Source organism: Carassius auratus, chromosome 27 (assembly GCF_003368295.1).
Source record: "Carassius auratus strain Wakin chromosome 27, ASM336829v1, whole genome shotgun sequence".
In the NCBI taxonomy this organism is placed as follows: domain Eukaryota; kingdom Metazoa; phylum Chordata; class Actinopteri; order Cypriniformes; family Cyprinidae; genus Carassius; species Carassius auratus.
Genome location: NC_039269.1, coordinates 3,093,097 through 3,104,607, shown reverse-complemented (window position 1 = coordinate 3,104,607; position 11,511 = coordinate 3,093,097). Strand labels below are relative to the sequence as shown.

Sequence of the window (11,511 nt, the reverse complement as noted above, 5' to 3'; positions counted from 1 at the left end):
AATTTTCTACCAGACATACAATAGAACATCACAGAAATAGAAATGTGATTGGCTGTAAGTTAAGATAAAGTTACGATGACTAGCATAGTCTGAGAAAACAGAAGATACACACAAACACGGCATCCTAACAGCTGAAATATGAGGAATTCAATACAGTTAATGCCACTTGTCTGATTTAGAGAATCTGCATTTGTATCACAAAAGCCTCTTTTCTTCTACAGTTCTCTTCTACTGTCATAAACACTGAAATACAAGTTACTGCGATTTAAGATAATATACAATATTTCATCACAAGCAACATTTGTGAGTGTGACAGCCACCTAGTGTATCATGTTCACAATTCATAATGTTACACCTTTTTCCTTTGTCCATGCAAAAGTCATGTACTGTTCCTCACGATATGAACTGGAGCACAAACAAACAAAGCATTAAAGCTCAAGAGTAATTTTCTTGCCTCTAGCTTCACCAAATGGATTTGAAAAAAAATATTAAACATGTTCACACAGGTTTCCAAAACACGCCATCCATCTTTCATTAACAAACAGATAGATCTGCCTCAAAACGACTGCATTGGTTGAGCCAATGTTGGGATGCTCAAACAAACAGAGCAATCAACTTACAAATAGTTAATTTATAGTCTGTCTCTGCATATTGATCTGGTAAAATGTATTTTAACAAAATGACTTAATTTTTACCAAGACATGAATCAATTGACATAGGTGTACTTATAGTACAAATTGAATAAAATGTATAATAATAATAAAGAGAGTTAGGAGTAGTCTTAAAGGGACAGTTCACCCATAAAATTAACATTCTCATTATTTACTCACCCACATGTAATTCCAAACCTGTATGACTTTCTTTCGTAATTTAAAGAACTGGCTTTGTCTTCACAATGTAATACAGTGAGGTCCAAAACTGGATCCCTCTCACTTACATTGTATGGTCAAAAAAAAACAATGAGACATATGTCAATGTCACCTTTTGTGTACAACAGGAGAAAAAAACGCATACAGCACACAAACTGTACATTTTTGGGTGAACTATCCGTTTAAACACTTAAACCAACAATAAGTAATCACCAACACTGTAACATTTCTTGGTGACATTTTAGGTCACTGTTAAATTCAGCCAATGAGCTCAAATGACTACTAATAAACTTCAAACAGTTCAATCTAATGCATAATTTCACTTACATAAAACAAAACAAAAATTCAGTGGAAAGGGTTGCGTTTTAGCAATTAAGTATACACATAGCATTAACTAACCTTATGACTTCCGGGGCCCTGCATTAAGTATTTTCTTTGTTAAAAACAAATTTCAAAATTCAGATTGAAATGTACAAACTTGAATGAAATCTAATTTACATGAAGAAAAAGACCCAATTTAAATGCATAATGTAATTTGTAGCGTTGTACATGTTTGCTGTATAGATTGTCGCTGATATTAATCCATCATTTTATGTTGCTTCAAATGGGTTTACAGTGCATTTTCTTTATATTACCTGATAAATTCTGTGCATTCCAAAAATTACCTTAACACCAAAAATGCTGTTTATGTGTGCAGTGTGTAGCCAGTTAACATGACTACTTAAGCCATTTCCTTTGCTTGCTATGATTTTAACCTAACAAAGGAAAATACATATTTTTACACACAAATCAATTAAGAGTTCCAGTTTTTTTCAAAACAAAGAGAACACCAATAGTACATGCCCATCTTAAAATGTATGTGTGTGTGTGTGTGTGTGTGCGTCTGTGAGGCGCATCCTCAAAGCAACATTAGCAACTTCTTATGAAAAATTTGGCCAAACAGAAAAATGCAAAAATCCAGGCGATGCAACAGAAGAAGAGAAGAGACAGGTAGTGAATCACACAGTCCTTGCGCAGTGTTTGTGAGGGCTATTCTGGTTTGTGGCAGTAGATGTCTTTAAGAGCTTTGAGCTCCTCTATGAGAGTCTTGTTTTGGTTTTCCAGCACAGCGACACGATTCTCCAAGCACTTCACATATTCTTTCTTCTTTCTGCGACACTCGCGCGCTGCCTCCCTACAACACGTAGGAAAAGGTCAGATGCGAACATGCACATTAGTGCATTAGTTGAAGCACATGACTCAGGTGTGTGTGTGTACCTGTTCTTCATGAGGCGGACTTCTCTCTTGCGTGTGGCCTCCTCTGTGTTCTGCTGCGGGCTGTGCATGGCCCCTGGTGATGCTGCCATAATGATGCCTGGTGGTAAACCTGATGACGGGGAGCGGATCTGATATGCTGGCATGTCTCCTGTGGCAGCTACATGCAGAAATATACACCAAAATGCATTATTTGACAGATAATTGGGTAACATTTTAATTAATTATATGTTCATGTCTACATAGTAACATTAAAGCATTAGAAATTAAAATGTACAACAGTATATAAATGATAAATAGATAAACACTACATAACATGTAATAACTGCTGTAAAAAATAACAACCTTGTTGTAAAATTTTACCAATAAATGATGGTCAAAGGTGCATTTAATCTGTCTTCTAAGTCGCTGGGGTATATTTGTAGCAATAGCCAAAAATAGTCTCGGTCTTTGAAGCTGTCCAAATGAAGTTCTTAGCAATGGATATTACTAATCAAAAATTACGTTTTTATATATTTATGGTAGGAAATGTACAAAATATCTTTACTTAATAATCTAAAGATTTTTGGCATAAAAGAAAAAAAACTTATTTTGACCCATACAATGTATTATTGGCTATCGCTACATATATACACATGCAATTTATGACTGGTATTGTAGTCCAGGGTGTTTTTAAGATAGGATATACAAATTATCTTGATTTTTGCAATGCTCGTTCTGGTGCATAATTCCATGTTAATTTTAAATCCATATAATTGAATAAATAACAACAATAATAAAAATCATTATTTTATTATTACTTCCAAACATATGGAAGCAAACAGAGCTGTTATCTTGAGAAAACTGAATATAATAATAATAAAAACTATTATTATTTTTGCAATTCTAGTATTACTTAATCTGCAAGAGGATTAATTTGTATCTTAAAACTCATAAAAGAAAAAAATATATATCAGTGGTGATATATTCTTGATCTAAGACAACAAACTAAAAATAAATAAGTGTATGATTTATCATTATTATTGATTATATATATTGATATATTTAATCTGACCAATAAAAAGACACATAACACTGAATCTAACCAATCAGCTGTGACTTCTACTGTTACCAAGCTTAAAAAAGCAGATCTAATTGGACTCATTAGTTTATGCAATAAACACAAAACAATAACAACAAGCAGTTATATAAAATACTTCACATCCACCCACACAAATAACATTAAAAACACCTAATGCAACACTGAAAAAGCAAAGTGAAGTACTGGTGCAGTACAAACAGTTTTAAAGCTGCAATCAGACAATGTTCCCAGTGGTAAATGTCCTTCAACAAACTGGATATGCTTTGACTTAATGTGTATGCATGTGTGTGTGTGTATGTGTGTGCGTGCGTTTGTTATCATACAATGTGACAAAATGCTGACGTCACTATGTGCGTCGTTGCCCGAACCCCCACCCAACTCCAGCTCTCTCTCCGCCTCTCCCTCTCCCTCCGTCTCGGCTTCGGCCGGCTTCCAGGAAACAGACTGACGTCAAACAGAAAGCCCCTCCCTCCCTCCCCCTCAATTTCTAGCCACTTTTGTCTCTCTCTCTCTCTCTCTCTCTCTCTCTCTCTCTCTCTCAATGATTCATGTGTGTGAAAAGACGGGCAGATTTTGCATCCTGATTTCACAAAACACAAAATGTCAATGAGTGTGTTTATGACCAAGAAGAAAGTTTCAACCACATAAAAGGAAAGAACCAAAAGAAACACAAAAACATGTGACATTCTTCCACTCTCCATGGACTGACTTCCTCAGAATGTTTACAAACTTTTGCACATGATAAAACTTCTTTCTGCTTTTTATCAGCATTGCAGGAATAAAATACTGCCATAAACACATATTAATAGTCATGTTTGCTATTATATTATTTTATTATAGTCTATTATTATATTAACTAAATTAAATCTTTTGAGGTTGTTGACATTTTCTGCAGCCTATCTTCTATTTAAAAAATAACTAGCATTTTATAAATACTGCTGTTATTTTATAATGTTTGTAATAATAACTACATTTATAATTATACTTAATATTGTAGTTACATTATTATTATATGAATGTAATATTATATTATATGTACACTTATATTATATGTATATTAACTGAGAGATTGCATACAATATATGGAAAAAAATACACCACAGAATTATTTAAAATTTAAACTAAAATTCAACCAAATTAAATGTCCCATATTTACTTTTTTTTTTTTTTGATGGAAAGAAATCCTCCTTTTTTTATCTGTTGTTTATTTACCAAGTGAAAAAAGATTCAGGAATGCATTAGAATGTAATACATTAGCATCACACTGGCTTTTCCCTTATAAAACACAAACATACACTCTCCCTTCTCTCACCTGTCTCCGTCTCTTCCCCAGTCACTGCCATCTCTATGCTGAAGTAATCCAGTTGGGATTGTGTTTTGAGCGCTATCTTCAGTTTCCTCTGTATTTCCACTTTCTTCCGTTTAGCTGGATCACTAATTGACTTTCTCCCTAATACACTCTTTCTGACTATCTTAGTTTTTAAGTTGTGACGCTTAGTGTTTTGCCTTTAACCCTCCCTCCCTCCCTCTCTCTCTCTCTCACACACACTCACACACTCTCTCTCAGTCAGATTACTATTAAGGGCATTGACATCACTATGACATCACAGCAGTCTCACAGGGAAATAACACACTGTCTCTGAAGAATGACCTCCCCACACCCGTGTGTGTGTGTGTGTGTGTGTGTGTGTGGAAAAGGACACTTTCTTGTAATTAAATATCCATCTAAAATTCATGGCTAGAGGAAAATTAAAACTGACTGAGAGAAGAGAAGAGAAGAGAAGAGAAGAGAAGAGAAGAGAAGAGAAGAGAAGAGAAGAGAAGAGAAGAGAAGAGAAGAGAAAAGAGAAGTTGTTGAGTGTGATGTATTTTTAGATCATGATGACGCAAAAGTATTTCAGCACAAACAAAAGGATACTGTGCCCATTTCACCTCATAACACTAACACAGGTATCTGAAATGTTACGCAAACACACACACACACACACACACACACACACACACACACACACACACACACTCATACGCAAGACGTCCTATCACACTGTTTACATAGGTAAACCAAATTTATCTCTAAACCATATCTGTTTCAACAGGTCTGAAATCATCTGTTCTGTTCAGTGCTGCAGTACCTTGACTATTCCATCCCTTTATTAATATCACAGTTTTAAAAATTCATTTTTAGTTACTTTACTTCACAAACACACACACAAACATTAGACCATACATCCTGGGAAAGAGAATTATCTATTTACTGCAACAACAACAAAAAAGTTTTCACAAGTATGTTTTTCAGTAAAATAACGTAAACATGCATAAAATATTATACATTATATTATTACATGTTATTAGTTTATGAATTTAAAATATAAATTTAAAACAATAAATATAATTAAAATAAATATGAAAACATAACTCATTACAAATATTACAGATTGTTGTTAAATATTATACAAATTAGGTACTAGAAAGTACTATATTTATATTTATATAAAAACTATTTCTTACCTCACAAAATTTTGCATTTTTATTTTAGATAATTTATGCTTATAAAACAAGAAAAAAAAACTGTTTGCCCATAGAATGAGACACATGTAAAAAAGATAAAATAAAATCTACATTTATACAAAAATACTAATTATAATATATAAATTATGTTTAGATATTCTACTGGATAACAGGACCAAAATATCAAGACAATGATTTTGCATTGTTCAGTGCACAGTCTTCATATTAAATATGCCAGGGTATTGTGGTATGTTTATTATTATAGTTATCTAGGGTATTTATTAAAAGCTCCCATTCAAGGTTGGTTTTCCAATCAATAGTGAGTCAGTGGACATGCTGAATCCTTATCTTTGCAAATCAAGAAGATTTTCTACTGTAGTTTGTCAACGTCACATCACAACCAATTTAACCATTTTTTGTCTCAGTTCCAGCAAAGTCTGGAACTTCAGCACATGATAAAACACGTCAGGCAAGTTCATTTTTATCTAATAACAACCACAATGCAATGTGGGTTCAGTGTGCTTCCATGATCAGAGCTCAGTGTCAGCAAACACAGCTCGTACACACATTCGTTTCTGTGTTTCTACGTCTGTCAAATTACAACATTTAGAAATGCAAAAAATATATCAATAAATACTTTTAACCTCCTCCTGCCTGCTTTCAGAAACAAAAGAAGGATTTTCTACTAAAAGCGTGTCTTACCCTGAACGAGCACCTGTCCAGCGGCGAGCAGTAGCTGTTGGCCGGGGTCTCCAGGCTGGGCACCGTACTGCAGGATAGTGGCCCCAGGCTGCGGTGTGGTGGAGCTGGGAAGAGTCAGAGCCTGGACCCCCTGCAGCGCCTCTCCTCCAGGGCCGGCCAGCTGTATCGCTCCACCCTGAGTGATTGCAACTGCACAGACACAAAACATTAAGACCGTTAGTCTTAAATCTGCACGAACACCTGTTATAACACATGATAAAGGGTTGGGAAACATTTGTGCACTATCTATGTAATGCATTGCTCTTTCGTACGAATGGGCCAGTGAACAACAAAACCCCTCATTTTAAGGGTAATTACTTGAGCTCATACTTCATGCTGCACAAAGAAATAACAGTTTGTGGGTAATGAGCTCAGACGTACTGTATTGCCCTGAGCTGGTCTGGTAGATTGACGATGGTGCCGTCACTGGAGCAACACTGGAGGTGACCGGGGCTTCTTCCTCCACTCTCTCCTCTTCCTCGATCTTAGGCACAGCAGGCACATCTGATGACAACTCATTAAGAATTTTCCTGAGAATACACATGTAAATAAAAACATTAACCTTATCTGACTTAAAACATCTGAATCTGTCACAAAATTTCTGGAAATTATGACAAAGAATATAATGCGTGCTGTGGGTATCTGGGTATTGTGTTAAATGATCTCAGGTTATGAGGTCATGTTAATTAAAACTATTAAAACGTACAGTTTTTAGTAAGTAAAACAAAGCTACCGTATTTTTCGGACTATAAGTCACACCTAAGTATAAGTCGCATCAGTCCAAAACTACATCATGACAAGGAAAAAAACATATGTCGTACTGGACTATAAGTCGCATTCATTTAGAACCAAGAACCAAGAGAAAACATTACTGTCTACATAACATAAACATTACGAGAGGATGCTCTATGCTGCTCAGTGTAGACTACAGGAGCAATGAGCAGCACAGAGCGCCCTCTCCTGGCTCTAGACGGTAATGCTTTCTCTTGGTTCATTTCTCTTGGTTCATGTCAAATTAATTTTGATAAGTCGCACCTGACTATAAGTCGCAGGACCAGCCAAACTATGAAAAAGAGAGCGACTTACAGTTCGGAAAATACAGTAATATGAAATTAAATCTAAATATCACACGACAAATATTAACTTTGCAAAATAATTTTTAGAAATGTTGTTTCTAAAGGCTACTAAAATTATACTAAAATTACTACAAAAATTAAAATGACACCTGAAAACTAAATAAACGGTCATTCAAAACACTAATAAATACTATAATAGTTCATAAATAATGCTAACAATGTTGCCTAAAAATTGATCTCACCTGTAAGATGGTCGTCTGGACAGAATCTCTCTCCTCTTCTGAGGATCTGATGATGTTGTACCCGATCCACGAGTATCAACGGCTACCTGAAAACATCCAAACCATATGTTTTAATGCCAACTGAGCCTTTAAAAGATTTTAAAAGCATTTGTGGAGGGGAAAAAGATCAGTTAATACTAGCTTTTTCTGCAAAGTTCTCACAGTGCAGGATATTCTATACATGACATTCTTTTAAAATACATATTTTGTGTGGTATTGATCACCAAAATAGTATAAGTTTAAAAGTTACGAGGGTGCTTAGATATTGATGTACCTTGAATGTATGGGTGTACTGTCACTTTAAAAAGCACTGTATACATAAAAAACAGATTTTAGGTAAGTTATTCTCTTTAGATGACTATTGTGCCAATGATCATGAGTCTATTATCTCCTTCTGAGCAGATTTGTTTTGTCTGATGTGGGCTGTGTGTGTTTGTGTGTGAACGAGCAGATCAGATGCATTGACTCTCACATTACTCAAATCTCATTACTGTGCCATACAGCTACTCTCACTCTTTTGTTTCTGTGACATTCTGATTTTCCTTCACTCCGTTGATGCCGGGAAGAGTAAACGTGCCCTGTGATTGGCTATAACTCTAACGGCTGTGATTGGTCAGTCTCTCCAGGTGAAGGAACAGGTAAATGAATAACAGGATTTGTGCTTCAATGGTTCACAGATCAGCGCACATTTCAGTTTTATAAGAGTGGACTTTATAAATGGTAAAACTTTATTAAATGTATATATTTTTTAAAAACCCTGCATGTGTGTACCTGCACAGTTTGTATCTGAGGTGACTGGATAACAGAGGGCTGTGTGGTCTGAATGACTCCATGCACCTGCAGTGTCTGTCCATCAGACACACACTCATTCACCTGAGAGAGACAGAGACAGACACAGACACTCTTTAGCCCAGTGTTCTTACTGTGAACTTAATCTATTAAAAATGAATTTTCACAATAATAAATATTAACTGAAATAAAATAAAATAATTTTATTTCAGTTCATTGCCAAGGAAACATTCTAACTTGACAACAAGTTTACCTTGAGATACTATAGTAATTTAAAAAATATATAAATAATAAACTATATATATATATATATATATATATATATATATATATATATATATATATATATATGACAGTATGACAGTAAAACAACAACAAGTTTTCACTAAAACTAAAAATGATTAAAAAAAAGAACAATATTCGTATATTTGAATGATTCTAATGTAACACTGTTGGCAAATTAAATAAGATACATTTAAGCAGAAGTCCTAAAATGACAAAAACTGCAATAAAAATAAATTAAAGCCTAATATTAAATCAAAGGAGGGACAAAATAGCAAAAGCATATAAAAATGACAAAAATTCTAAAAAAAAAAAAAATGGAATTGCTATTAAATTAAAATTATTATTAAAACTAATTCAAATTATAAATTAATACTTAAATGGTATAAAAACAATACCAAAACAACACTTATTGTTTAACAACATCGTTTGGAATCACATTTTGCAGTTTGATTCAAACTCCTTTAACATTTAATTTGTAATATTGCAGTTTGAAACCACAAATCAACTTCCATGGTATTACCATGTTTTTGGACAGAGTATCATAATAATACTATGTTTTTTTATTGTAATACTATGTTATTGCCCTGTTATGGTAATTACCACACATTACCATGTTAAGTATCCTGAAGATCCACATAAATCATATGGTATATGAATACAATAATCAAACCATCTCATGGCAATAACTGAAACCAAGCATCACCTTGGTACCTCCACACTTTTTTTTTACTAAGGACTGGAATTTCTTATAGTTTCTGTAAATAAGATTTTGAAACCTTTTCCTGAGTTTATTCAAACATCAGTGCATTTTGTGTTTTGGTGTGTGATTTGTGCAACTGGTGTCATATCTGTGTGAGGCTTGTACCTGTGTGTGAGTGAGTCAGAGTCTTACTGTACCTCACTTGTTACTTTCTCAGTTGAACTGGCTTCCTCTATGGTTGCAGTTTCCATGGCGATCGGCCTAGCAGCATAGCAGAGAGGAAATGCACAGTCAGCTCTCTGTAGACTAATAACACGTCACAAGATTTTAAACGGCCTACTGCATCCAAAATTTTAACCCAATGTTTACCAATCTAGTAGTTCAATATGTGATCCAAAAAAACTGTCTTGCATTTGTGAGTGTTTGTGTTGAAATGTTCATGCATTTGTGAAACTTGAGAAGCAGTTGCTTATTGTGCACAGTGGGGGTTTTTATCTGCTGACAGTGAAAAATGGACGTTTACCCTCAGCTCATGTTATGATATGAAATATAAGCTTTTCCTAATCTTAAGAAAAATTAACAATGCATGACAAATTTTTGGTTAAATAGCGGATTACAATTTTAATGACATTTACTAATTGGGTTTTAGTAGGTAAGAAAACTTAATATAGTATAAAATTATATTCTAAACTTAACTATTTTTAAATGCATCAGACAAAAGTGACAAAAAAAATAATAGTCTATATATTATAATTATGTTGGTTCATGATCAAAAATTGCGCGCGCACGAAACTGAGCAAGCTGTAGCTCAACGGCCGCGTGCACTTCCTCATTCTGTCTAAAATATTCTTGGCCAGTGCACAGAGTTCTCAGTTGTTCGGGATAAGCAGACTCAGACACTTTATGAGGAAACGTATTTTACTCCATTGCTTAAGTATGCTGAGATTATTCCATCTAGTGTTAAGTTGAGTTAAGGGTTTTCGCTTAACTTCTGTTCCCTCGCTGGATTGACAGAACAAACGCGCGCAAACTTTGAACAGCTCGCGCTTATGTAACAGCAAACGGTGGCAAGAGGATATTACATACATGATTGCAACATTCATAGCTCTACAAATAAATACAGAACAGCAGTAAAGCAACTTGCAACAAAGTTTTATGTTCATAAAGAAAGCTGTCTACTGTATTTATTTACATAACTTAGTCCTTGACCAAGCTGCGTCATTCTCCACAAACTCAATGAATTTTTAATATCGCCAGCTCTACATTTAACTTGACCTTTTTGCTTTGTGACTCAGGTTATATTTTAAGAGTATTCGTTTAAACACTAAGAACATGAAATCGGTACGCTTATTCATTATTCGCAGGTTTCTTCTCTTGTCAACAGTAGTTTAGCGCTGTTTGCAACATGAACCGCGTTTTAGACAGCTTCGCCTCGCTGCACATTTTATAATGAGAAATTAATTTAAAAGCAGCTACATGTTCGTCTTCCTTCGCTCATCTCCAGATCCTCTCTGGCGGCAGAACGACATGACAGCAATAACTTACCCGACTTTTACGTAGAGTCTCGTCACTCGTTACGGGTGCAGAGGAAGCCCGACTCGATGCACACGTAGAGCCCACGTCAGCTCTGATGATGCGCCTGGGAAATGTGGATATGCAGCCGGGGCCCCAACAACACACACACAAACACAGTGGGCGGAGCCGAGGGGACGCTGTCACTCACCAAATGCCCTAAAAACAGTCCATTTGATCAGCGAATCGATTTCTGTAGTATATTACTGCCTTTAGAGGCTTCAATTTCATGATAATAGTTAATCGAATTTAATAGTAAAAATCGTTTCAGACTTATCAGACTTACCACAAAGAATTATAGAAACAACTTTATACTCTAAAAGGAAATAATAAAAACCCAATAAAATAAATAAAT

At 34.8% G+C, this 11,511-nt stretch overlaps 1 protein-coding gene across 7 annotated transcripts; it reads right to left on the bottom strand.

Annotated features, from left to right (window-relative positions):
• Window positions 1-221: 221 nt before the first annotated feature.
• LOC113045097 (cAMP-responsive element modulator-like) lies at window positions 222-11,219 on the bottom strand. 7 transcript variants are annotated; one of them, XM_026205261.1, is made up of 8 exons: window positions 11,130-11,219; window positions 9,782-9,845; window positions 8,582-8,683; window positions 7,772-7,857; window positions 6,835-6,983; window positions 6,415-6,603; window positions 2,127-2,283; window positions 222-2,043 (listed from the first exon to the last, which is right to left on the bottom strand). In XM_026205261.1, the coding sequence occupies exons 2-8, from the start codon at window positions 9,833-9,835 to the stop codon at window positions 1,899-1,901; spliced, it is 882 nt and encodes a 293-aa protein (XP_026061046.1). In that variant the 5' UTR covers window positions 9,836-9,845; window positions 11,130-11,219; the 3' UTR covers window positions 222-1,898. The 7 variants fall into 7 exon arrangements, with proteins under 7 accessions (XP_026061046.1, XP_026061047.1, XP_026061045.1 ...); XM_026205262.1 differs by having other exon boundaries at window positions 9,782-9,890; window positions 11,130-11,182; XM_026205260.1 differs by lacking the exon at window positions 11,130-11,219 and adding an exon at window positions 11,061-11,123.
• Between the last annotated feature and the right edge of the window lie 292 nt (window positions 11,220-11,511).

Excerpts from the sequence above, each read along its gene's own strand:
- LOC113045097 (XM_026205260.1), bottom strand. The coding sequence starts at position 11,113 with ATGTCGTTCTGCCGCCAGAGAGGATCTGGAGATGAGCGAAGGAAGACG. Across the intron at positions 7,858-8,581 it reads CTCAGATACAAACTGTGCAG|GTAGCCGTTGATACTCGTGG; the intron begins GTACACACATGC and ends GGATGTTTTCAG. Across the intron at positions 6,604-6,834 it reads GACCAGCTCAGGGCAATACA|TTGCAATCACTCAGGGTGGA; the intron begins GTACGTCTGAGC and ends GTGTCTGTGCAG.